Source organism: Bombyx mandarina, chromosome 10 (genome assembly GCF_030267445.1).
Source record: "Bombyx mandarina strain Sakado chromosome 10, ASM3026744v2".
In the NCBI taxonomy this organism is placed as follows: Eukaryota; Metazoa; Arthropoda; class Insecta; order Lepidoptera; family Bombycidae; genus Bombyx; species Bombyx mandarina.
In genome coordinates, this window is record NC_143217.1 from 5105295 (window position 1) to 5133290 (window position 27996).

Here is a 27996-nt window from a genome sequence, read left to right on the forward strand (position 1 = left end):
AACAAATACAATTTTGAGGACTTCCTTGTCAATTGATATCTCAAATTAAAAATAAAGTCCGCAGAAATGTGTTCCACAGATAATATATTTGATGTGTTCTGACGTGTTTGATAGGAAACAACAATAGCTCGCTATGTAAATGCAATGTTTCATGAAAATACGCTTTACGAAATGAGCGTTTTTTTTTGGTTTATGGATTTCGTTCTAGAAACTTCTACTTTAAGAATAAACCGCGTAGAAGATCGGGCACTAAATTAAATAAGGCTGAATCAAAAGCAATAATCGAAAACATTAGTTTTCAAACAAGCGAGGTATTTGTATTTATGTTTTGTAAATATTTTACCCGCAACACTGATCCAAAGATTTGATGAAAATAAAGCTCTCAAGAGAAAAAATATATTTAGGTATATAATTTAAGGAATTTTGGATAAAATCTGGACGTTTCGTGATAAACGAATACTCTATGTTAATATCAAAAATGAAAAACCCTGAGGGACTGAATCCATGCCGAATACCGGTACCATGCCTTGAAGAAGTTAAGTCATAGAAACGGTAGCATAATTATTTGTCGATCACATTACACATTACATCGAAAAAAAAAATCCCTTGAAGATATAAGAAAATTTATTTAAATATCAAATTAGCGTGAGCAACATTTTTTTATAATAATCTAATTATTTAACAAATATAAATATTTTAAAGCACAGCAAACATTTAAAACATTTGGAATGTAGCAAGATTTAATAAAAAGATTTTTTTTTTTAAATAATTTATAAATTGGTAAGTAGTTTATTTTGAATTTCAATTAGAAAGTTTATTACCGCCCAAATCGAATAAATAATTTATTAATATGTATTTGAATTTTAGTAATATTAAAATACGAATTTATTTCTTTCGAAGGAAAAAAAACGACTATCACATTGGGTATGTAATAAATATAATAGTAATCGTGATTTGTCCAAATTTAACATCGATCGTGTTAATTTCGAAAAATCATTCGAAATTATATGTTCATTGCTAAATTCAAAAGATACTAATAGGTAATTAACGTTTCCAAAAAAAGCTACAAAAACATCGACAAAATATTTTCTAAAAACCGAAACTTTTCCCGCTCGTGCACAGGAAAAACCTATAAATATTACTACGGTTATTACTATACTTAAGAGTTTGTAAACTTTGTAATGATTAAATTTGTGACTCGAAGTCCTTCACTATTCAAACGACGGTTAAAATTAGACAACACGACAGCTGTTTATAACTAAATACTATTCATAAAAAGTGATTCGATAAAATTAATATAACTCATCCCTATTCCCGCGGAGGATATATTTCCAAAGGGTTATTACGAGTTCGAACTTAATATCTAGGTTAGTAGTAGTACCCTTGCCCGATATTTTAAAGCATAATTAGGTTTTATGCTCTGGACTTGTCTGATTTTATGAACTTATCGAGTTCGGCGTCGCTGGAGGGGTCTACTTGTGACAGTTGTCTGAAGCTCTCATCGTCAACGAAGCATATCTCATGACCGTCGGGGTCAGCTAAGATGATGACCCTCACGGTAGCCTTGCCGGGCGTATCCAACGATATGAGGGGAGTGAGGATAGTCTCGTTTGCGTCTTGGATCTTCTTGTCTATGACCGGCTGCTCGTCGAATGGACACGAGAATGCTATGCGCCCGTATGCCTTTGCGCGGTTTATTGGTCCACCTGAAAAAAAAAAAGAATGTCATTGTAATTTTTATTACTAAATACGGGCTAGGCTGTGCTCCTGGAATTGTTGAAATACACGAGCGACGGTGAATACTCACGACCAGGAGTATGCGAGTCTGACTACAACGACAACAATGAAAAGGGGAGGTAGTCCCTGATATTATAATTAACCGATAAATTTTTTTCCTACCTTTGCTGGTAGCCTTGAGAGGCTATTTCAGCGTCGCCCTAATGTAGGTAGGGGCTCAAACCTGACGACGTTGCTAACACGAGCCCCAGCAAGAGCCGTGCTTCGCAGACTCTACCACCGGATCGCAAACGAGACCCACTTAGAAGATCCGGCGATAAACTCTATGTATAACAGGCTGTGTCTATGGGTTAATTTACTCGTCGAGCCCTTTGTCACAAGCGACGGGTTCGACGAGAACGATGACCGGTGAACCGCTAATAGTCGGACACTAATCCTAAGGAAAATCTTCTCATCTGTCTATTGAACATAATGATTGCCCAAAAAATAATCCTATTTAAGTTATTTCTCAGACGTGTACTTTAAATGTAGGTGAATTACGCATGACACATGGATATTAAAAAGAAAAGAAGGAAATTGTGTCATACGAACACATCACGTGAAGTTCTAGAGTTCGCTGAAGTTCAATAGCCGACAAGAACTCGATGCACTTGACCTTGCACGCATCCAGCTTGTAAATCAGACATTGACCACGGCGCTACTAAATCCATCAAGACATTTGACATTCTAAGTGGCTAGATAATATTTGTCGCGAACCAAGGAACACGCACCCGTCACGCATTTCAACTTAAAAATTACACCATCATGCAAATCACTCGTGTAACAGCCTACGTTGAGCTGCCTATATTCAGATTCGAATTGTTTATACTCTATTGTCATATACTCTAAGATTGTCTGTTACTTTTCAGCTGTACTTAATAAATTTAATTAAAGCATGCCTAATTATATATTATTTTTTTTTCCATAGATGGGTGGACGAGCTCACAGCCAACCTGGTGTTAAGTGGTTACCGGAGCTCATAGACATCTACAACGTAAATGCCGCTACCCACCTTGAGATATGAGTTTTAAGGTCTCAGTATAGTTACAACGGCTGCCCCACCCTTCAAACCGAAACACATGACTACTTCACGGCAGAAATAGGCGGGGTGGAGGTACCTACATAGCCTTGAGAGGCTATTTCGGCGGAACCTTAACTAGTAGGTGATTTCACGGGGCTTAAACCTGACGAATTTGCTAACACGAACCCTAGCAAGAGCCGTGCTTCGCAGAATCTACCACCGGATCGGAAACGCGACCCACTGAGAAGATCCGGCGAGAAACTCAGTGGGCTGTGTCTGAGGGTTAATTTACTCGTCGAGCCCTTCGTCGCAAGCGACGGGTTCGACGAGAACGGTGACCGGTGCTTGAAGTACCTAAAAGCACCGTTAGTGGATCGGGAGGATCCGAAATGACGGGTTTGGGGCGACGTCGACTGCTTTCCATCTCTCCGCAGGATCGGGAATGTAGTTACCGGCGGCCACGATGAGAGGGTTCTCGTGTCGTGCCGCTTTATCGAAGTGGACCTACCCGTGCGGACTCGCAAGAGGTACTACCACCATTAATAGTATATAAATATAAGTAACAGTATATAAATATAAGTAATAGTATATAAATAAAACTAACTCTACTGACTATACTGTATGTATGTAACTATACTGAGACCTTAGAACTTATATCTCAAGGTGTGTGGCGCATTTACGTTGTAGATGTCCATGGGCTCCAGTAACCACTTAACACCAGGTGGTCTGTGAGCTCGTCCACCCATAAAAGCAATAAAAAAATTAAAAAAATGTATATAAATCAATTTTTTTTCCTACCTATGCTGATAGCCTTGAGAGGCTATTTTAGCTTCACCCTAATATGCAGGTGAGCTCACGGGGCTCAAACCGGAAGTGATAAATCTATAATATTTTACAAATCTTATTGTGGGTTATGTGATTAATATTTTTAACATATTAAATACAAAATTTACAAAATTTACAATTGCCTATAGGAGATATTACAACGTAATGTATTTTTATGACGTAAATCTTGATATGAATACATAGATATATATCTACATGTTTTTGTTTACAATAAAATCGACGCGCGACTCATGTTTGAAAGTCTTATCTAATCATACTTCTCTGGAAAAAAAACATTTGAAACAAAGTAGCGGATAAAATTACAAATGTCATTGTTGAGTTACATATCAATTATAGCACTTTAATATTATTAACTAATGGTTCTGGCGTAGATGAGTTCCTAACTTCAGCATTTAGAGTAAAGTTATATTACTAGAGTCCATTGTTATCATGTTAATTGTTGCAGAGTAAAAATTAACTAACCAATATCAACAAGTTCCAATTTAGCTTGATCATCACTATAGCCTAGTAATGCAGTTTTGTCAGTTTTTTCATAGAGCTTCAAAGTCAGTAGACCGTTCCAATAGGCTATTGATTTTGCTAAGTTTGAACTCGCCAATGAAACTTTGACAACGGGATCTGTAAACAGAAAAAAAAAATCATAAAAAGTTCTCAGTTTAAATAATATGCTTTTTAAAATATAACGGACTATATAATGCGTAGAATGTATTTTTGTAATTACCATAATATATAAATTCATGGACATTTTTGCATTCGTATTCAGTGATGCACCGGTGTTGGAGTCCCGCAGGCAGGTACAGATTTTCCTAATGAAATACGCACGTAACAAATGTTCACGATTGACTTCCACGGTGAAGGAATAACATCGCGTAATAAAAACCAAACCCACAAAATAATAATTAGCGTAGTTGCTGGTGGTAGGACTGCGTTTGAGTCCGCACGACCACCACCCTGCCTGTTTCTGCCGTGAAGCAGTGATATGTTGCGGTTTGACGGATGGAGCAGCCAACTGAGACCTTTCGAACTCATATCTCAATGTGGCTGGCAGCATTTACGTTGTTGATGTCTATGGGCTCCGGTAAGCGCTGAACACCAGGTGGGCTGTGAGCTCGTCCACCGTCTATGCAATAAATAAATAAAAACTGTTATGGTTACACAATTTAATAGAAGTTAAATTTCATTACTGTTGCATAGAGCTAAAACAAAAGGATCATTAGAAAATCATATCTAAATATAGTGCTCCTTAATCTTTATTATGTTTATATTATGAATATACTAAAGTTGAAATCACTCACAAATCACATGACAGATATTACTTGGTAACTCACATATCTTTTGATAAAGATCATCATAGGCTTCAAATTTTATTTATCAAGCATAGATGGTCTATAGATAGCATTTTATCAATTGTAATTGTTGTATTTATATTAGTGATGATATACGACAATTTATGAGTATAATTGGGCACTTGGCTGTTTATTGAAAATAGGCCAAAGAAGTATGTGATGAAATTAAATACATGTACTGAAGAAAGATTTGAAATTTTTCATATCTAAAGGGTTTCAACTTTCTACATTCTATTTCGACACTACTAAGTGGGTTCTCATATTGGAATTGTATTCCTTTTGGAAAACATATCACTGTACAAAATCGTGCGCTCTCTGCCTAATGTGAAATTAAAACACTTAGCTTCCTTACTTTTTAATAGAATTTAATGTTATTTTCGCTAAATGTATAAAGTTGCATTTGGCTTTTTTATGAGACTATAAATGCCTTAGTCAACACACAGATGTATGAAGTCTTGTAAATGTAGCAACTATGTTGATAACACATTTTTATTGTACTAAATCTCAACTCTGAGGTAAGGTAGGTAGGTAGATAGATAGGTAAGGTAAATCTAAGGTTATGAGAATTCAAAAAAAGAAAAATAACATTTTATAGGATTCCAGTTCAGAACTAATGCCTTTTTTGTTCAAGGACACCACTAAATAGGTCGTAGTTACAAAATTGCCATTGATTGGTGGATTATTAAGTTTTTCTAAAATCATGATTGTAAAGTGAAACATACATGAGGATACTTGTGATTGATAGTCTGTTAAAATCACAAAGGTGTATTGGTTTGTATTGATTCAATATTCTCTATTAAAAATGTAGAATGCTTCTTTATATTGAATAGCCTGAATATACTGTTTTTCTGTACTTCTTACATTCACCTATACTGTAAGTCTGAATTCTAAAGGTTACTATAAATGAGACCTTAGAACTTGTATCTCAAGGTGGGTGGCGCATTTACGTTGTGGATGTCTATGGGCTCCAGTTACCACTTAACACCAGGTGGGCTGTGAGCTCGTCCAGCCATCTAAGCAATAAAAAGAAAAAAAAAGGTACTATAGTAGAATTATTTTGTCTGTGCAGTTTGGGTCATAAAACATAGCCTGGCTAGGGCAGTGAGCATGTTGCACATTGTTGTGAGCAACGCCATTATCAATAAAAACAAATGAGTCATCGAAGGCAGGTACAGGAGAATCTAATTATATATTATATCTATGGTAATTTATTTGTCATAAGCATGCCGATACCAAAGACTTATTTTAGCTTAATTAATTGAGTTAATTTAATGAAAAAAAAAAGAATTAAGTAACCTAAAAACATTCTAATTAATAAAGAGCTTCACTCTTTTACTAATAAGTTTCAGTCTCTTACTTTCAAATTTGTAAATAAATAAAAGTTAAAAAATATAATATTATACCTTTATCAACTGGTTGGGGCTTGTCTACAATATAGAATTTGTAACCACCAGGAGCCTCAACATACTTCAGACCATTATGTTCTTTAATTGGCCAGTTGTTAGTCTGTGCCCTCTTCAGACTCTCACTTGACTGTACTGTGATGCCAAGGAAATCATTTCCTTGTTCGTAATGTGTCACACCATAGTTGTAGGTCAGTTCAACAACAAAATGTGTATCTTCAGGGCCATATCCAACCATGGTTTTGCTCCATCTGTTTGCATAAGGTCTGGAAGTATAATTTAATTTTAATTATATTTAGAAATCTGGGATTTAATTAAATACAATTCCTTGAGATAAATAAAGCAAATAGTGTTTATTAATAAAATAAGTATTTTGACAAATTAACAATATTATTTAAGAACTCACCCATTGCAAGCTGCCTCACATCCTTCACTAAACTCTTCATGGCGGAGAACCTGTAATGTATTAATTAATTTTGTTAAAAATAGTTACATTCCTTTTACAAAAGCCAAACGCATTAATGTTTGGGTAGTAATTAAATCAGAACATAAATTCATCAATTCGTCTCACTGAATAAATTGTAGGTTAAAACACCGGTTGTCAGTGTTGTCACGTAGTTGTCTCGTTCTTGTCGCAGTGGCCTTGATAAATGATCGTGAAAAATCAGCGTTAAATACGAGTACTCAATAGAAAATTTATTCAATCTTACTTTACCTTCATTCCGAGGATTTCCCTATAAAATTTTGCTGTTGAAGTCCTATCTGCGACTTTAAATACGAAATGAAGAGCACGACCGCTAACCATTTTGCTATTTAACAGCTTTGAGCTTATGACTTTAGTTCAGAATTGAGTGATATATGTAATGATAAACTGTGTATGTACTTTGTGTGATTATTCAAACGGTGAATAATTATAAATTTATAACGAAGTCGAAACAACTATTTTCAACAATGTACAGCGGCACAATAAAAATTTTTGATACAGTGCACATCATACTTATAGAAACGTCAAATGTCAACTTGACAAGAATCATCGCCTCACTAAGCTGCGTTCAATGGAATGCATATTTTTTGTACTCTTGGCTGTGCTCAAAGTAGTATAAAGTAGTATTATAGTTTCTACTGTTTTACCATACTTCTCTTGCAAAACGTTAGTGCTTTGAAATTAGGATTGTGTGTGTAATCAATATTTCATCAAGGTATCTCTCTTTGTCTTTCTTTTTCTTCCTTTAATTAAAAGGCACATTCCCGCATGAAAATAACGATGGAATCGATTAGCCCAGTGAGTTTCTCGCCGGTTCTTTTCAGTGGGTCGCGTTTCTGTTCCGGTGGTAGATTCTGTGGAGCACTGCTCTTGCTAGGGTTCGTGTTAGCAACGTCGTCAGGTCGTTAGGTCAGGAGCTCACCTACTTGATAAGGTTATGCTGAAGTGGTCTCTCAAGACCATCAGCTTAGGTAGGAACAAAAAAAAAGGAAAATAACTTATGATATTCTGATGATTACACAGACTATACAACTTATATGAACCATGAAAAATTGGTTTCCCGAGCGCTATGACGCTTTTTTCAAACAAGTTCCGAGTAGAGGCTTAGGTGAGTTAGTCCGTGTCTGTGTCCATGGCACTGTTGATGTCCACGAGTAACAGTGACTACTTACCGTCGAGTGAGCCATGCGCTCGTCTGTGCACAACGGCCATAAAATAAAAATAAAGAACACATATATAAGGACGATCTGATGACACTGTAGATTCACCAACCAGTAGAAAAAGCACTTAATAATGTGAGTCTTACATTTTTTGTTTGTTTTTCACTGCATAGACTGGAACATTGTGTTTAGTGCGAGTATTTTAACGTTCTTGATAGCGTAAAAGTTAACTTAAATTTGTATGGAGTTGGAATGTTTGCCTGCGTTTGCCGTTACGGACGCTATTCCAATTGCATACAAATTTGAGTTAACTTTTACGCTATCGAGAACGTAAAAAATCTCGCACTAAACACACTGAGCTATCTATTTAAATGTAGGTAATTTCGCTGCAAAATAGGTGACAGAGACATCTGTTTAAAAACAGGTAAATTCATAGACAAAGTTTTTATTTTTTATTGCGTAGATAGGTGGACGAGCTCACAGCCCACCTGGTGCTAAGTGGTTACTGGAGCCCATAGACATCCACAACGTAAATGCGCCACCCACCTTGAGATATAAGTTCTAAGTCTCGAGTATAGTTACAACGGCTGCCCTAGCCTTCAAACCGAAACGCACTACTGCTTTACGGCAGAAATAGGCAGGGTGGTGGTACCCATCCGCACGGACTCACAAGAAGTCCTATCCCAGTAATTACGCAAATTATAATTTTGCGGGTTTTATTTTTATTACACGATGTTATTCCTTCACCGTGGAAGTCAATCGTGAACAATTGTTAAGTACGTATTTCATTAGAAAAATTGGTGCCCGCCTGAGATTCGAACAGCGGTGCATCCACTCAACACGAAAGCACCGGACGTCTTATCCGTCAGGCCACGACGACTTCAAATTCTCTAACCGTAGTTTAGGATGTTAGGAAAGGATTGTTTCTAGGAAATCAGGATACTGTTTTCCCTAAAACAATTTAATCAAAATCCATAATTCAATTCATCCACATAAAAACTACATATAATTTCATACAGAAATACGGTTAAATATATTTTTCTCTTAAAATCTAAAAACTACATTGACAATTTCGTGATTATTTTTTTTTACATTTTTTTTCTCAATAATACGCAATAAATATTATTTTTATATAAATTTCATTCATAATAACAATTGTTTGAGTACTCTGCTACAGTTAGCTACAGTCAGTAAATATTAACTTCGAGTTATAATTTAAGATTTTATCGTTATCAGGTATTCAGTTTGATCAGGATATGATTGTGAAGGTTCCCTTAGTTCTAGTTACATAAATATATCATTATACGCTTTGAGACATAATATTTCATTCAGTAACAACTATCAAAGGTTTTTACGGAAAGTTTTAAAGCAAAATTTTTAAGTTCAAAGTATCTACAGTATGTGGCCACGGTAATCGCTCCAGAAGCTGAAATTTATAAAATTGCTAATGGTATTTTTAGTAGCATCAACAGTATAATAATTCTAATACTTTTTTATGATCAAAAGATCAGAAAGCGGTCGCGTTTTTTCGAATTCATAATGCTTTGACATTACGGTTTACAAAATATGAAGACCCAATTAAAGATTACATTATTTCATTATTATTTATCAAATAATTATTATTTTCTTTTATCTAGTAAACGCCTAGAGAAAATTACCATCACGGCTTCGAGAGCGATTACTTTATAACCGGTATAAGATTATTAGGATTATTTAAGATATATTTGATTGTTGCAGTATATTTTTAAATATTTGAAGTCATGCAGTATCGTCCCTTAACTGTATTATTAGGTACTTAGTACTCACAGACTTTCAGAACGACATTAAATATGGTTTTGTTTATTAACAAAATATGATAAGTTAATGTTTGGTTTGGTATTTTATTAATGACTAGAATCATTTTGACTAGTTAGATCTAAGACCAATAAATACTTTTTTGTTATTAAAACTTTGCGGATTTTAAATATCTTCCTGTAAATAAATTATTTTTGAATCGATATTTTGAAACATTGGTAAAATTCAGTATATGAATATTTATCGATAGGGAGGTAGGTATTCGAAGATTCATAGAGATTATGTACTTATATGATAAAATTTTATGCGGTTTTCTCTTCCATAATCCATATTGCACGAATAAATTATAAATGCAAACAACTACTAAAATACTTCTAAAATAATAAACATAAATTTTCAACGAAAACATACAAGCGTATAAATACATTCATAGATAATATATATTTAATGTTAATAGGTTTTATAGAATTAATAAACAGTTTTATAGAAAATATAACTCTTAAAAGAGCACTTTTACAAAAATAAATGCTTGAGTTGAAGGCTGCTGCCATTGCGAATGGAAAACCACTTGAGAATTTTTATTAAAACTTTCTTAAATTCTTTTTTATCAGATAGATCCTTTTTAACCTATTTAAATTATATATTTCAATATATTAATAGTGCTTTAAAATAAATTATCAACACAGAGGCTATGCAACATCAATAATCCTAATCCATTACACATCATAAATATTATTAAAAGTAAAATTTAGACATTATCGTGTGATCGCGTGGGCGTTGCATTTAGTTAGTGGGTTTCTTTTCCGTTCCATCTTTTTCTTTCTCCTTCTCCTTCTCTTTTTCTTTCTCCTTGTCTTTCTTCTCTTGCAGCTGTTGCAGGTGAGCAGGTAAAGCTTTCAAAATAGCGTGTACCTTTTGTCAGAATAAAACGTTTGAAAATTATCAGGTATTTTAATGTTTTTTTTGTAAATATTGCGATAATAACGAAGCTTCGTAGAGTGCTTAATGCTTAGGATATTTCAAAATTATTCACTATGTTTTATATTTCTTGCTAAATTATTTAGTCTAGTACGTAGCCTAAGTCTAAACTGAAATTTATAAAATTGCTAACGGTTTCTTTAGTAGCATCAACAGTATAATAATTTTAATACTTTTTATGATTAAAAGATCAAAAAGTAGTCGCGTTTTTTTGAATTCTTGATACTTTGACATTACGGTTTCACAAAATATGAAGACCCGATTAACGTTTAGATTATTTCATTATTGTCTATCAAATTATTATTATTTTCTTTTATCTAGTAAGCCCAGTAGTCTATCCTAGTTAACTAATTTTTTGTACAACTAATACTGAAGTTTCCATCAATACTGACTTAGTGGCTTACAGCCTTTTGGAAATGATATACCGACACCAAATTTATTCGTCGATATATATTGTCTTTTCGCATTAAAAGTGTAAAATTTCCAAAAATATTCGAAATAGGGTTAAATGCGGAATCATTTGGTATCGCCAGTGTTTTTCTCATAAATACTGGCAAAAGAGCGTAGTTTAGGTTTTGGTTTTTTTTAATTTACCTATATTTTGACTACTATTAACAAAATTAATACATAATATTATCTTACCTTAAAAGACAGATAATGTAACTGATAAAAAATAAAAAATAAATGTCGCAAAGATGATTAATAATAAAAATATCACATGTTAAACCTTTAAAACACTCTCCCATGTAAACTTAGTAAGTTTTGGAATTATACAGTTTTAATGCGAGAAGACAAGATATAGCATCGACAATTTGAGGTAATTTAAAGTTTGGATCATGACTCACCTCTTCAGCGACCGCCATCAGCACAAACTCAAATTGCTGCTTAGTAGCGACAGTGCGGGTGCGCTGGTCTCGGATATGCTCGAGAGTGGCTGCGATGTCGATCTCCTTAGCGCCTTTAGCCATCCGGTTCAATACCATGTCTATCAGGCAATACGTTCCAGATCGACCGGCGCCATCACTGTTACAATTAAGGTTATTTATTGAAAGTTGGATCTTTTTGTTTTAGATGCACAGAAGAGATCACAGACCACTTTTTTTTTTCATTGCTTAGGTGGTCGAAAGCACGAGCTCACCTGGTTATAAGTGGTTACTGGAGCCCATAGACATCTACAACGTAAATATACCACCCATCTTGAGATATAAGTTCTAAGGTCTCAAGTATAGTTACAACGGCTACCCCACCCTTCAAACCGAAACGCATTACTGCTTCATGGCAGAAATAAGCAGGGTGGTGGTACCTACCCGTGCGGACTCACAAGATGTCCTACCACCAGCTATCTTCTTTTCCTGTTTCATTTCTGTCTTCGGCCTATCAATTATTTACTAATATTAATAATTCCGTATCAATACCATTGTTTTACTATCCATTTCTATCGCATCTACACGATACGAAAACATGCCAAGTCAGACATTCACACAAACAGAGTCAAAGACAGAACATGACGGAAAATAATTAACAAACATTAAAGTGTATTACACATCACAACTAGCTAATTTTATTACCATAATAATATATCTGCATGATTTTACATATACATACGTACGTGACCGAGGTTAGCCGGAACTACAAAAAAACTATCAATATAGACCATCAACAGAGATAAAGTTAGGAAAATTTATCTTCAGACGACAAATATTTAACATATCATGTACAATCTAATCAGTTGGAATGATTCAAAATATACAAACGTCTTAATCAGAAAGAATTAATCCTGCAAGATACTTTTAAGGAAATACATAGTACCAACCTGCAGTGCACTACGATTGGACAAGATCTTCCTCTGTAAGACTTATTCACCTTTCTGCAAAGAACGTATGATTAATTATGAACATTAATCATTAATTTATAATTGACTCATTAAAATAAAAGTAAAACATGCGGATTCGTTAATGCTATCAGAAAGAACATTCATTTTGGACCATTTGATTTATTAAAGCTTAATATACCTTTATTGAAATAAGTAAATAATTTTCGGCGCACAAAAACATAGAAGGGAATGAAATGTGGAGAGAAAGGAAAATAAAGAAATTATATTTTGCCTCTGAGTTGATTACCTCCTGAATTCCAACAGAGCTTTGGTCGACGCTGGTACTCCGTTCTCAGGCCACGAGAGGAAATGGAACTGGGTGACGGTGCGGGTCTCGCCGGTGCGTTGGTTCTTCAGGTAGAAGCTTCGAACCAGGTAGTCATCACACCAAATATGCTCGCTGACAAGGTGTACCTAATACAAAAAAAAAACCGCAGATGAATTTATTTCACCAAAAGTAAGAACTGCGTCGAGGCATGTGAAGCCGCATTCTGTATCTCTCATGCGTTACGGTTTGAAGGGTAAAATATCCTACGTTCTAAAGATATTGAGAATTTGACTTTATATTACAAATCACGCAAGGGCAATGACATTCTTCGGCGGACGTAATTATTTCCGATCCAAGGGCTCATAGATCACCCAGCTCGTTTTTACACGCATCTAAAAATTTGTTGGTTTATCTTAATACACGAATAAGCATAAGAAACTATAAATATAAACAAAATGAAAATTCGTTAAAGAATATAAATTAATGCCAAGTACGGTGCGTGAAGCCATTGAAAAAATTAAACATCCTGACTGTGAAGTTTGTTGGCGCTTATCTAAGACCTGTTTCTTTTATCGTGAAGATGAAAATCCAAGTCAAGCAAACTGCCCGAGCTCAAGTTAATACTGTTAGTTTGTTCTGTATGAAATAAAAGGTAAAAGTCTAAATATTTTTTTTTACTGAACTAGATGGTAGATTGTACAATATTCAAATGTCGACGATTAACACCTGAGTCGTCAGTGACCACGAAAACTGTAACGTACCAGAGACGTCAGAAATAATAACACACGTGATTACAGCGTAAGCTTAGCTTTAATTACGTTTACGTCGGAAACCGAGGAATATACTAATTACTACTATATATGTATATGTATTTAGTATGCTATAAATATATCTGCAGGTCCAAATTCAGAATGTTAGACGGCGTAGGACAGGACCTTAAAGGAATTTGTGTCAAAACTGGAAGGAGAATGCCATGAATAGAGGAGCCTGGAGAGACCTACTGGGCAAGACTAAGACCCGCCCTGGGCTGTAAGGTTTAAGCTGATGATGATAAAAATATCTGACCTCATAAATGTGGTAAAGTTCAGATCCTTCCTCGGGCCAATAGCGGTGGCACAGTTGTTGTCCGTTTTCCGTAAGTCGAGTCAACATCACCATGACAACTGAGCCTTGCTCCCAGACCATCTGCCAGAAATCAGGTGCCGTGTGGGGGAGTGGTCCAGCCGATGCGATGTATGCAGGATTGCGTGGGTCGTGGTCAGTCTAAATGTATTGTTATAATGAGTTCCGGATCTTATTAGCAATATGAAGGCACAAAATATTTTGCTGTCATTTACGATATTCGGCTATCTATGGTAAAGGTCAGCTTTATCGAATAATAACTGAAATAAAATCAAGCATTGTTGATGAACTCACAATTGTCGAAGCATTGATGTAATCCGATCCGACATGATTGGATAAGGTGTTCAGAATAACCCGGGAATGGTCGTAAGGAAGCACATCAGCATATCTGTTTTTCGCACTATTCTCCGGCTTAAGGGCTGAAGTTGTAGCGCAAGGTTCGGCCTCGTATGCGCACAGAGCACGCCACTCCTGCTCCAAGCGATCCTTGTTGCGAAGGTGATCTTCCATGTATGCCTGAAAACCTCATTTTCAATTTCAACACATTTTAGAAGCATTGCTTCAGCAAATAGCTTGAGGCTTTACTTACCAAGACCATGTGACCAGTTGAAATGTCCATATTGGTTAGAGCTGGTTCTTCGCTCCTGAAAAGGAGCACGAAATGATCGCAATGTGTTAATCCGGTAGAGCTAAAGTTATCTAAATATAATATTTGAGAAATGATCATAAATAATTAAAAAGCGGTCGGATTAAAGTTTGGTGAAATTATTGAAAATACCTACCATGAAGAGGTGCTGGATCGTGTAGAAGGCGAGTTTCCATCGGGTTCTCGTGACAAAGACGTGATGCGCTGGGCAGGCTCCGCGGGGTTAGATGACGCATTAGCTGCTGTCTGTTGTCCAGACCACTTCCCAGACATACGTGCTCTACATAACTCCTAATAAAATAAAATTATCATCAATCAATTATCATCATTAGATTGCGGTAGGCATCGCAATATTATTATTGTTACAAAATATGCAACCTGGTAATCTCTTGTGGCCTCTGCATCAATTTCCGCTGCAGATGAAAGGCCTTGTGATTTTTTCTTTCCGGACATGTCTTTTTTCAACAGAATAGCGAAAATAATTGCGCCTACGACCAAAACAGAAAAGCTTCCAACTAACGCCAGGAAAACGGGTAGCTCTAAGCCGAAAATTAAAGTATCCGGAGAAGCTACATGACGCATTATAGGACGCTTGCTCTGGAACATAATTTGATTATTAATTAATAAAAGAATTATGCTACTATTATTGGATGATATTATCGATCATAAAATATTTACTCTGTCACCAACTCCAGTAGAAATTATCTGGGCTCCAGTTTCTCTTAATAGATCATCTTTGATGTCATCTGAAAAATATTTAGAAATGTACAGCTGTATAATATATTTTTTTTTGTTTGATTTTGTTTCCTCAGGCCCTTTCAGATCCTTACCAACTCGCCTGGCAACGTCAACAGCATCGTAGCCTTTATTATTTTTTTCCACTTTGAATGTCACTTCCCGTAGGTCAACTCTGGAAATGTACTTGAAGTTAGTGACATAAATTGTAATCACGAACTACATATAGGTGCAATAATAATTTTACCGCGGGTTCGAGAATGAGTTTTTATCCAGACCCAACATTTCCTCAATCTTCGATATAAATGAAATTCCTTTAGCCCAATTGGTGAGTAATCTGTTTAAAAATAAGCTCATGTACCATTGTTTTAGTCAAATAATTAAAAAACAAAGTAGTAACGTTATTTCTTACCCATTTTTAAGTAAAACGTAGGCGTACGCCGGATCATAATCAAAATCATTATGGTTATGTTCGGTATGTTTGCTGTTTTTCAATGTATGAGCTGGATCTTCAGCTGTAAAATGAAATTGATATATAATGTGGTGATATTGAAATGTTATTATAAGTCAATGCCACAACACCAAGACGATACGTAGCATGCAAAATTAATCTTTCAATCATTTTGATATATCATTTGAAACACATTTGGAAACCATTGGATGTGCTGATCAAGCAATTTAAAATGTTGTGTGTTGTTAATGAATTCAAAACATATTTAATTTTAAATATAGAGAATAATTGAAGAAGATATAATCCTGATAAAAATAAAAATTATTAAGATGTAGACACTGGTGACATATGCATGTGAAAAAATTATATCACAAAAAATATTGACATAACGAAACTTAGGCAAAATATATTATAGAGGACCGGTGATAACCTCATGCGAATTGTGTAACACAAAACAGAATGTGCGGAGTAAGGGAAACATTTGGTGCGGTGAATTAGAAGTGCGTTAGACCTCCAATAAGAAGTGTTTTAAAAACCTCGATATAAAACACTGAGCCTTTCATAATTGAGGGGACATCGACAATCTAAAAACAGCTATCTCAGGCCGCCGCGACACTAACCTGCCACCGAATTATTGTGGTATAAAATCTTTAACGCTTTCGCATTCAAGCGCGGCCCGGGCTTTTTAACATCATCTCTTTCCCTACGCTTAAAGCCCCATTCGTTATTAAGCAAATCTTGCAAGTCGTCGGAATAAAATTTGTAATTTTCACCTGAAAAATCGTCCGTATCTGTAACACCATCTTTCCGGTGTAAGTAATGTTTCTGGCTCGTTATCCTTGAATTTAAAGGGCCTATATGTGAAAATAAAACAGCCAAATAAAATTGAGAACATCTTTAACCAAAAAATCCAAGGGAAACTAGAACATGTCCTTTAAGTTTGGGTCTATTAACAGTAGGGTATCTTACCAGAGTACCTAACGTATGCAAATTATATGATAAAGCAACACAATTTGCTGTCTTTAAATGAAATTTATGAGAATGGACAAAAACACTTAATTTACGATTCCCGCATTAAGCCCACCTTGTAATTCTTCAGGATTCAAAGGGCCACCTTCTGCGTAGATGGCATCTTCTTTTGGTTTAGATTTTATCATATCTCGCATATAATTCACTAGGTTACGATCCATATTTTTGCCATGCTTCCCTTCAAACCCTGGAGGCTTACCTAGGAAACCAACAATGGAATGCTTTTTAATTCACCTAAAAATGATAAAAATTATTGCTATTCATGAAATAATCTTGCGTACCTTTAGTACGGTAGGCATCTAGCTCCCCGCTGTCTGGATCAATAGGCAATTCGTCTAAATCTTCGTCATAAATCCGAGATTCCGGAATGTCGGACGGATCTTCATATTGAAATGGAAAATTTTTCGATTCAAAACTTTGTATGTAATTCTTGTATGCGTTTGAACGCACTTCTTCGTCGAGAGCTGATAAGCCGTCCTTAGTGAAATATTCTAGTGCCTTAGGTGTCATTTTAAACTTACGGAAATGCGCACCTAAACGCTCCTCGTCTGTGTATCCGATATTGGGATCGTTTTGAGCCATCATTTCATTCACAGATTTCTTTTCTTTGTCGATTAAGTTTAGATGTACGTTTGTTTTGGTTCGACCCTTTCCTTCAGCTTGAAGGCGCTCTCTGAAGCCGTTAAATGGTAAAATAACAGGAGACTCTTCATTGTCCGTCATTAGCATCAAGTCTCGTAGCTTATCACTCGGAGTTTCCGTTTCGATATCACCTATGTTGGGGTTATCTTCTGGCACGATCGGTGGGTTGTAAATTTCATTAGCAAAGTCAGAGTCAACCCCGACGGCAGCGTTCGGTGTATAACGAATAAAGGCTGTCTCTTCTGGTTCCATCTAAAATGACCATTGATTATTGCGAATGGAAGGATCTAAAGTAATGCATTTGCATTAAAAATTTCAATGAAGATGTGAAAGGCTTGTCTTTGACAAATTGGTATACATACCAGTTTAATAATGAAGAGTCAATATGCCATTTTTAGGTAGGTACAGATATCAGCCGCGAAAAAAGATGCGTTCCGGTCTGAAGGTTGCGAGAGCTAATAGTTAGCAGCCATTACACTATTTAAAACGAACGCGGTAAAAAATACCTACTTCTGGATTAACAATTTCACTTTCAGAAGTGTCAGAAGTCAATGTTGGATCAGCGAAATGTTCACATATCTTCGTGTTTACGTTGCTCAGATGTCTGTGAAAAATTCATTTTGCGTTTAATTATTACAATTCTTGATATTTAGCATCTTTTAGTAGGACCATTGCAAAATAGAATTTCTACCAAATTAACTGAGCTAATTGGGTTGTTGAGTTGAGTTGAACTGAGTTAATTGGGAACTAACTTAATTGAGTTAAATAATAGTTTATGTTTAAAAACATAAGTTGTCGCGAATTCGATTTTATAATTTTCAAAGTTCTAAATTCAATTATGGCGCGTCTTTACCTTTTTGTAGTACTTCTATTGATTCAAACTGATTCAAATAGAGATAGATTCGATTATCAATTTTATGCGAAAATAAATCCCAGCCAGCGTACTAACATGTTCTGTTGTAATGTGAGGAGCATGGCTTGCAGAACGCACTGGGTGTAGGCGTGCTCCCAACGGTAGCCGCGTGCTGCAAGACGTTGCAACTCTCCTTCGAACCATTGCAGTTGCTCCGGACCCATGTCGTAACTATATCATAATTATGATAAATAGCCGCTGATTTAATATTAAAAATCACAGTTTAATCGTATCTATCGTATCTTAAACCACGATTAAATCTCGGGCTTATTAATTTTGGTTATATTATTTTCGACGTTACGAATACATTCCAGTTTTAGTAATTACGGACTGTCTTAAACTGTACAAGTAGTTTTAGTTATGTCTGCAACTTGCTAAAATCCAAGAAAATACTAAGCGGTGATATTTCAAGTTATCATCATAATTTTAATGGCGCAAATGGCCCATATATATTTAGAGGGTGAAAGTTATAAACAAGATAAGTACAGTTAAGTCTTGTGCCTCAATTGTCAAAAGGAAACTGTATCCACAACAAGCTATTTGTCAGTAATCGGTCCGTCCATTGCGGAGTAGATTAGCGAAGCATATTAAAATAAAAATATAACAAATTACATTTTTACTACGAATAAAGAAATGATGATGTTTCTGAGCTACAAGCTAAGTCAATTACCGGTAGAGTGCGCCTTCTTCTGACTCTTCCTCGTAAACCGGAATGCATTTCCCAAAGGCGAAATCTAATCGAAATTAAATAAAACACAATTAAAATACATAACCAGAGAAAATAGAATGACGCTGTGAGTGATTTGAGGTTAAGTTTGAGCTCAACCCGTCATCCATATTTCATTTGCCTATTGCACCACAAACCAGTAAAGTAGAGTTCATTCCTGTCACCTCGAACCTCTGCGTTCACTATGCGTCTATGCTACGTAACATCAGGCACTGGAATTAACTCTATTTATAACATTTCCTGAGCGCAACTAAATGAGACTTTCAAATGAATTGAAAGCGCGGCGGCTGAACTTTTTTTTTTTCGAATTGGGGGCCGAACCTCCTGCAAAGTCTCCGCGCTTAGGGGGCGCGCAGGGTATGTGGGACTTGACGATCTGCAAGGTGTTGGGAGCATTCCGCGGGGCCCGAGGAATTTTAGGGCCCTACCCACTAAGCGACTCCCCTGCACTCTTACACCTGACGTCCGATCTCCGTCCGGGGTCAAAACCCGGTCAGAGTAGGGGGGTTCCCGCGGTCAAGGGTTAACGGTGACCATGTTAACATAATTTACAAAAAGGGATCACTGCCAGAAAATACTAATGTTGTAAAATGTCAAATAGTTTTGAAATTCAATAATTATAGGGTACGACGAACGTGCGTTCTCCTGCGAAGTTCGTGAACTCGAAAGCGAAGGCTGCAGAATTTTCTAATACATTACGTGTTGCGCTATCAAGGAGTTTTATTTTTTGATCGCGTTATTTAAAATTATCGTGACAGTAATCATCAAGTTAATGTGAACGTTTTTTTTTTGAGTTTGGTTCCCTTAAAATAGATATGAATTTTTCTACATGCGTTATCTTATAATCTGCTACGTTTATATAAACAATAGCGTACCATCGTAGCACCACTCTACGCCCTCTACACACAGTGGTGCGCTGAACAAGCAACCTGAAATAAAAACGTTATACATCAGTATTATGAATTTAAGGTAATTGAATTACTGAAGACTGAACAGCAAAGTTCATTTTCAGAAATTTGCTGCTTCGTAATTTACGTAGTGAAGAAGTCCGTTTTTTTATTTATAGTCCGGTCCGGTATTTAATCTTTAAGTCGTAGTCAAAATATCATCTGACCTAACCGATCGCATTACAATTACTATCGTATAGCGCTTGGCACGCCCTCAGACTTCATTAAAGTGAATGCACAGACGTCACACAATAATTCCACGTGCGAAGATGTAGCATAACGAAGTGTTAAAAAAATTACAATTACCATAGAAAAAAAAAGTCTACAAGTGCATGCTCATTGTAAAAATGCTTTAGGAAACTAACGGAATCGAGAAATTTTAAACAACTATTCATACGTTAACGCTCTTTGTGAACTCGAAAATAAATTCTTTTTGTTTTTACCTATATATTTGTTTTATTACCTATGTTACCATCGGCGTGCGAGGGCGCCAGCGCGTTTATCAACGCCAGCGCCCACAGAGCCTGCCGCAAAGACAGGCCGTACATTACATCTGTCAACACAAAATAAACTAGATTAAATCAGGCATACAAATTAATATCAATAAATACAAGAGCTTACAAGAAATTTATGAAATGAATTATTATGCCAAGGAACAAAATAATAAAATAATAATAAAAAAAAATACGTAGCTCATTCAAAATGCAAGACCCGAACAGCCCGCATTTTACTAAACAATTGACGACAAGACTTCGTAAATTGTGTGGGTAGATAATCCCGTTACTTGTTAGGAAACTTTGGAATTAACAACGACCCCCGGGCGCCTGTTATTAATAGAAATACAAAAAATACTATTAAAGCTAGATTAAACCTAATTAGACTAAGTAAATACTTTACTTTATTAATAGATAATATGTAAGTGATTTGTGGACGTTGAACTATTTTAACCATAACAAGTAAGTTTATTTTTTATTTTACGTTATTAAATGTTTTCAACTGGTTTATATTGCCGTAATAATTAACTTGTATTAATAATAAAAAAATTGGATTTGCTAGTAGCCGGCAAAAAATGAGTATTCCTTTTTTCGGAAGTAATAAAAATATTTAATTTGCTTTGTGATAAGTTTCATTAAAACAATGATATAAAAACAAACATGCATTACATTACATTATATTACATTCGAGCATTGGCAGTTTTAGAAGTATGTATAATCCTATCAGAAACATATAACTAGCACGCCAAATAATCAAAGACAATTAAATATCAACGGACAAGTAATTCAGACGCAGAAATCGTTCAATTCTACGTATGCACACTATGAAATACATTTCAGCACTACACCTTTGTTGAAATAAGTATTCTCCTGAGTTACATACTTCCAATATCGTTATTTCCGGTATACAGTGTGACGCGTAGCGTCAGTGAGCTAGTCAGGCTTATTGCTTGTGTGTAAAGTATGTATATAGCTCTAGAACGTAAAGAGGGTAGCCGTCGGTCGATTCTATTTGCATGGCGGCTAAGCAACCAAACTAATCAAACAGACGACTCGGTTTTGTTTGTATAGTGAAATTGAATGCTGGTTTATTTAAGACATTTCATTTATGAATACTTTATTTATACGTTGTGTTGTATTCCTTACAGCTTAGGGTTGTGGTTTCTGTTTGTAACGGTATCTTCTTGGCAATGGTTGCGCTATCGGAATATCTTCCTGCATAGTATGCTATGGCCGCCCGATTGTGGTGCATACTTGGTCAGTTCAATTAGTTTCTTTTTCCGATCTTCCGAAGAGTTTTCTCTGACTACGAACTTCTCGAGTTGTTGTCATTTCTAGCAATATCACTACTTGTGTAATTCCTGTAGAATATAGTCAAGTTTCGTCTGAAAACTCAGCCCACGATAAGTAGAGTCAAGATAAGAATTCTGATATGACCTAATAGCTGGTTCAAGCAATGTGCCACACATTTATTCAGCATCCGATCTCGAGGCCGTCAATTGCACCCTAGTCGGCTTTCTCAATAGTTCACGTCACCGTATAAAGAACACGAGAGATAGAAACATGACTATTCTTAGGCGTACGTAAAGTTTGTCTTTTTCAACCCATGATGCAGCATTGCACTTTTGTCGATGTGTGTGTATGTTTAACTTGTTTTATGACTTTTATGTATTATACCTACTATTTTATAAATATAAGTCTACCAAGTAAACGAAATAAACGGTTACTCATTCCATTAGCAAAGTAAATAAAACAACCGACGAAAATCCCGCCAAGGACGGATTTTTTACCGTCACAAATTGTTTGAAATGCAAAAGCACCTGCAAACCTTTTGGAAAGTTTTTTTTTAAGTGAAATTCCTTAGTTTTAGATGATACACTTAATATTTTAAGCAGCACCCAACAAGCGGTCCACCTCGTAGCGGACCGGTCTTCATGGAAAGACTTACATACATGTGGTCGCAATTCTCAGTAATGAAGGAACGACTAAGAAGAAGATTTTTTAATGGTTTTGATAACTAATATTTTTGCTTTTAGTTAGGGATACAATATTTAATGTCAATAAAACAGAATGCTAATTACATTTTCTGAAACTGTCTTGTTTGATCCGCCCACCCATCATTCCAATGTAATTAAAATTTCGACAAGCACTTTTAATAGTTTCAATTCGACCTAATATCCCAAAGTGGGTGGCAGTGACGGCGTCCTCATTACAATCTATCGATCTACGCATTTGCGTAGCCTAAAAAAAATTTAAATTCTAGAGTAATATTCAGACGAAAGAAAACATCTATTGATATCCTACTCAGCATTGCAACGTCACACGTCCTGTCCGCTGCATTCCCCCACACCCTATATGTCAAGTCTGCATCGTCTATCGATGGATTAAAGAGAATACCTAATATCTATGTACTATCTGATTTTAAAAAAAACATCAAATTGAAAATAACACTTTTTTTATTCCTTAGATGGGTGGACGAGCTCACAGCCCACCTGGTGTTAAGTGGTTACTGGAGCCCATTGACATCCACAACGTAAATGCGCCACCCACCTTGAGATAAAGGTTCTAAGGTCTCACGTATAGTTACCACGGCTGCCTCACCCTTCAAACCGAAACGCATTACTGCTTCACGGCAGATATAGGCATTAATGCTTCGATCAATAATACTACTAGATTCGCGATTAGCGCTTCAAAAACGGCCCGAAAAATAAGACCACAAATAAATTTGTGGTCTTATTTCAAATTAGTATGGTCCAATCATAGCCAACACTAAGACGTCAAAACGCTGCAATGCGCGTTCAAAAACTGAGTAAAAAACCACCGTAACACCAAGGTTTTGGAAGGAATATCTTTTTTTGGTAAATTTATATTATTAAGTGTTTTTCATAAAATAATAAACACAATTATATTGTAAATAAAACACAATTTACGAATATTGTAATTGTTTGGCCAATGTTTGCAACAAGGCACCAACTATTGTAACAAACATCACCAATTCTTGAACAGGGAATGCATAGAGTAGTTTTGTTATTTTATAATGTTATTTTTGTTTGTAGATTTCCTAGTAGCCCCTTGTCGCTGTGCACAATGGATATATATTGTCGCGAAAGAAAGAGGAGAAGAAATATAGAACCCTTATAAAAATTCTAGAATTGTTCAATGGTGGTGGCAAATCAATGCAAAAAAGTATTAAAAAAACTTTATATGTATGTGTAAATATTTTAAGCGTATATGCTGAAAAGGATTTGTTTTCTGGGGGAAACGAACACAGCCATAAAATAAGCCTAAATTAAACTGATTATAGAAAAATTCATTGATATAAGATTACATTATATTTGTAAAAAAGAAACCGCGCATATAAAAATGACTTCTAAAAGACAGCTCTATAACAAACTGAATCTGTTTAAAGGTAATTAAACCTACATTATTGTTTTAATTACTTCTGTACCTAGTCAGGTCATAAATTCTGTCACATGTTTAATGTAAAATAATTGAAACAAGTTTATTCATTATGTAACCATTCATATACCAAAATGAACTTAACAAAACATAGATTCTTATGATACTAAAGTTTATTCAAAATGACCTCCGTGATTTTGAATACAGGCCTTCAATCTGCGCGGCCAGTCGTCTATCGCAGCACGAACGAGGTCCATGTCAATATCGGCGGCTGCCTTAATCAAGGATGTCTTAAGTGACTCCAAATTGGGATGAGGCTTTGAACACGCCTTTTCCTCCAAGTGTTGCCATATCTTGTAATCTAACGGATTCAAATCTGGACTGGAGGAGGGCCAGTCTTCGTGCCGGATGAAGTCGATTTCACGCGCCGCCAGCCAGTCTTGTGTGCTCTTCGCTCTATGAGCTGGCGCCGAATCTTGTTGGAATACCCGGTGCCTGTTATTGAACATGGTATGAGAAACAGGTTCCACAAGGTTCGTCAGGACTGTATTTTGATACACAACTACATTCGTTTTTACACCTTTCTCACAAAAATGTACCTCTGTTAAGCCCCAATAAGAAACTCCCAACCATACCATGAGCGAGGATGGAAAATGACCTCGTTGGACACGCGGAATACGATTGCTCGCTTCTTCACTACTGTGTGCGTGCACCTTATCATTTTGTTTGTTGTAGCTCTCTTCTACGGTAAAAATTTTTTCATCCGAAAAAAGAATTTCCCGATATTTTTTTCCCGCGTACCGCTTCAACAAAGCGCGGCATCTCTTCAGTCTCAGGTCCATTAGACGAGCATTCAAACGATGTCCTGTTTTTCTTCGATATGACCGAAGCCCTAAGTCTTCATTTAATACCCTTTTCACCGTGGTTCTGCTTAACCCCATCTGAAGGGCCAACAGTTTCTGCTTACGTTTGGGATTTCTTTGAATTCGCGCCTTCACAGCTTTTATCACTGCTGGAGTCCTAACAGACCGAGGGCGACCACTTCTTGACCTGTCATCTACACTAGAGTCTTCATTGTATCGTTTGATGGTAGGATAAACGAATCTTTTGGTTATATTCAAATTTTTCAGTATGTTAAAAATTTGAATTGGCGCGTAACCGCAACGATGCAACGCAATAACTGCAACACGGTCTTCTTTAAGCGTCCACTCCATATTTAAAAATGAGTAAAATTCTAAAAGTATACATTTTTATTTTCATGAACAATTGGAAATTCGAATTCAATAAACTTTTTTGTGGCCAGCATTCTAAAAGAAAAGTTTTTACTGTGTGACAATACTTATGACCTGACTAGTTATAAAGAATACGTGGAAAACATGTTTCGTGTTTCCTTTCATATTTTTTTTACTTTATTCAATTTTATTTTTTATCACCTATTTGTTGTAATAGCGGCAATGTAAAATATTATCTACTACTTTTTGAATCGGTCAAAAATAGTTGCAACCATACAAAACAAATCTAAAACAAATATGTATATTCTGCAACTCTATGTCTTTCAATACTTACTGTGTTCTGAGCATTGAAATGTAATACCAAGAACAACATCTAGTTCCACAATACAATAAGCACGAAATTTTAAACAAATATTTTTAACCTTATAAATTAGGCTTTAAGTATCATTTTAGAATAAATATTTTTGTACTGATGACTTTTTATGTTCAAGTGACATTTTAAATTTATTCCATAATATTATTTTTCTGACGAAAGGACCTAAGTACATATATTTTGCAATGGTAATTAAACTTTATGTTTAAGTATTAAGGTTTATAATAAACTGAAGTCGTTAACATTATTAAACTTTTCTAAGAAATGAAGATGTTTTCGTGTCTGCAAACGTGGCCACTGGAGCGTCTTATTTTTGTTCCTGATCCTTAATCTAGTACTATTATTGATCGAAGCATTAATGATAAGAAATCAATGATGAAGAGAAATGTCAGTTGACGAATGAGGAAGGAAAAGAGATCGAATTCTCAATAGCAAACAATAACAAGGAAATAAATAATTCCTTTCAAATCGCAACATATGACTGTTTCACATGCAAAAATAATTGGGCCGGTATCGAATACAACATACCCGTACTGTAAAATCACAATACAGTTACTGTCTTGATTCTTAAAAATAATCCTCTCGATTGAGGGCTGTTTCCATCGTTTCCGATCATTATTTACAATATTATTTTAAGCATCTCTGGTAGTAAATAGTACGACACTATTAAAGAACCTTATCAACATCTGGATTCGTTGTCTGTTTTTGAAGAATTTTACTACATGATTATCGCATGTTTGTGCGACCTGAAACCCTATAGTCATTTTTGTGTGGCTTACCCTAATGTTTTCTAACAGAAATGTTTAATATAGATAATTAGAGCATAAAACACAAACACAAATTTCACAACTCTTAATACGTAAATTCCTGTATGATTGTGGTTAAAGGCCGATTTAAGCCCTTTTGTTTTCCTCATGCTATAATAAGACATTAAAAATGGAAAACATATTTCTATTTTAATTTTGTTTCACGCTTTCATCGAGAGGTTAAATATACAAAGCTAGCATTCGGAATGAAATGTATCGAAGTATATATACGTTTCAGATGTAAATAAGGATAAAGGTCGAGCGTGGGCAGCTAGGCTGGTTGAGAGCTCAAAGTCCGGAGATAACATGAAATAGCTCTGCAGAAAAATGAAGCTATCCATCTAGCTACGAATGTATTGCAAAAATCAATAACGATGCCTTCGGAAAACGTAATACCTTACTATTATTACTTTTCGTGAAAATATTTTTCATGCTGCAATCATATTATTTTTATTATGAAGGAAGTATTACTGGTGGCTCCGAGGCCTTTCCAGTTTCGCCAGGACAGGTTGGCGAGTAAATACTCAGTCGGGAGAGGCTGCAATATTTAGAACAAGCGTGATTTTTGTGGATTAGTGAAAAGGCATTGTATCTTAATAATATAATTGGATTGAAGACGAATATTTTATTTCGAACGAACTGGAAACTATCACGTTTAAAGGTCCATGAATCTAGTGAGTGGGTGGCAGTACTACAGTTGCGACCCACGCAATAAGAGTGTCACCCTCACAAATGAAAGCGTCGAGGGACATTTGCCTCTATAAATAGACACGAGGTACTCGAATCTATTATATTAATCGTAATCTACTTCAAGGCCTACATAAATTAATTCACCAATTGCCTCTGAATGATTTACAATAATACCATATATTAACTAACTACTTGATAGTTTATTAGGTTTCGCCTGCCCTCTCTCAATCATCTACTGCGTTTGATAAACAAAATTCCACAACACTTATAAAATTTTATGAGGTTTATCGAATAACATGTATCACGTCGCATTTCGATTATGGCGACTACTGAAAAAGTACGAGTCCGCGAACAATTGACTGTTCCTGAATTTAGATAACATTATTACGAACCGTTTAGAGCCGTCGAAGGGGCCGGAGCATATCCGTGTATCGTTTGGAAGCACTATAGTTCTTTACAGTAGACACTGGCGCGGGTTGAAGCGTTTTGATGTGGGATGCGAAGCTGCCAGCTGTGGGCCGTCGACGAGCCTGCGCAGTCCGCTCTATCGATCCTGCGTCCCTCCATTCACGCGCTGCCACTCAACCGCCTACATAACGACGCAGATATTCTGAATTATAGCCCGATCATCATAAGATAAAGTGTTATTGGGAGTAACCGTGAAGCTTTCACACTTACAGCACTCGGCTTCGACAACACACGTTACGATAATCACCTATACTTTCACAAGCACTGTATGTCGGTCAGGATTAAGACAATCAATAGTTAACGTTTATATAGTTCGATGTTGTTCCGTATATATGTTTTTGATATGTACCTATTGATGTACGTGTATACAATA

The 27996-nt window shown here is 35.7% G+C and overlaps 2 protein-coding genes and 1 long non-coding RNA gene across 8 annotated transcripts; 1 reads left to right on the forward strand and 2 right to left on the reverse strand.

Moving 5' to 3' along the window:
• Positions 1-606: 606 nt before the first annotated feature.
• Positions 607-7394, reverse strand: Cjhbp (cytosolic juvenile hormone binding protein 36 kDa subunit). Its single transcript, XM_089730283.1, has 5 exons — positions 7108-7394; positions 6799-6848; positions 6393-6658; positions 4106-4261; positions 607-1706 (listed from the first exon to the last, which is right to left on the reverse strand). Exons 1-5 carry the CDS (start codon positions 7195-7197, stop codon positions 1414-1416), a joined length of 855 nt encoding a protein of 284 aa, XP_089586409.1. The 5' UTR covers positions 7198-7394; the 3' UTR covers positions 607-1413.
• Positions 7395-9410: 2016 nt separating this feature from the next.
• LOC149502177 (receptor-type tyrosine-protein phosphatase N2) lies at positions 9411-27985 on the reverse strand. 6 transcript variants are annotated; one of them, XM_089730285.1, is made up of 23 exons: positions 27834-27985; positions 27548-27744; positions 20625-20714; positions 20090-20143; positions 19158-19221; positions 18524-18658; positions 18085-18178; positions 17214-17826; positions 16988-17131; positions 16524-16757; positions 15865-15967; positions 15700-15789; positions 15548-15627; positions 15396-15463; positions 15096-15314; positions 14854-15008; positions 14661-14715; positions 14366-14587; positions 14015-14212; positions 12929-13095; positions 12622-12675; positions 11654-11831; positions 9411-10742 (listed from the first exon to the last, which is right to left on the reverse strand). In XM_089730285.1, exons 3-23 carry the CDS (start codon positions 20707-20709, stop codon positions 10614-10616), a joined length of 3141 nt encoding a protein of 1046 aa, XP_089586411.1. In that variant the 5' UTR covers positions 20710-20714; positions 27548-27744; positions 27834-27985; the 3' UTR covers positions 9411-10613. The 6 variants fall into 6 exon arrangements, with proteins under 6 accessions (XP_089586411.1, XP_089586412.1, XP_089586413.1 ...); XM_089730286.1 differs by having other exon boundaries at positions 16524-16676; positions 27834-27984; XM_089730287.1 differs by lacking the exon at positions 15700-15789.
• LOC149502178 (uncharacterized) lies at positions 23304-23787 on the forward strand. Its single transcript, XR_016323649.1, has 2 exons — positions 23304-23513; positions 23712-23787. It is a non-coding gene; the product is annotated as an uncharacterized LOC149502178 (long non-coding RNA).
• Positions 27986-27996: the final 11 nt, after the last annotated feature.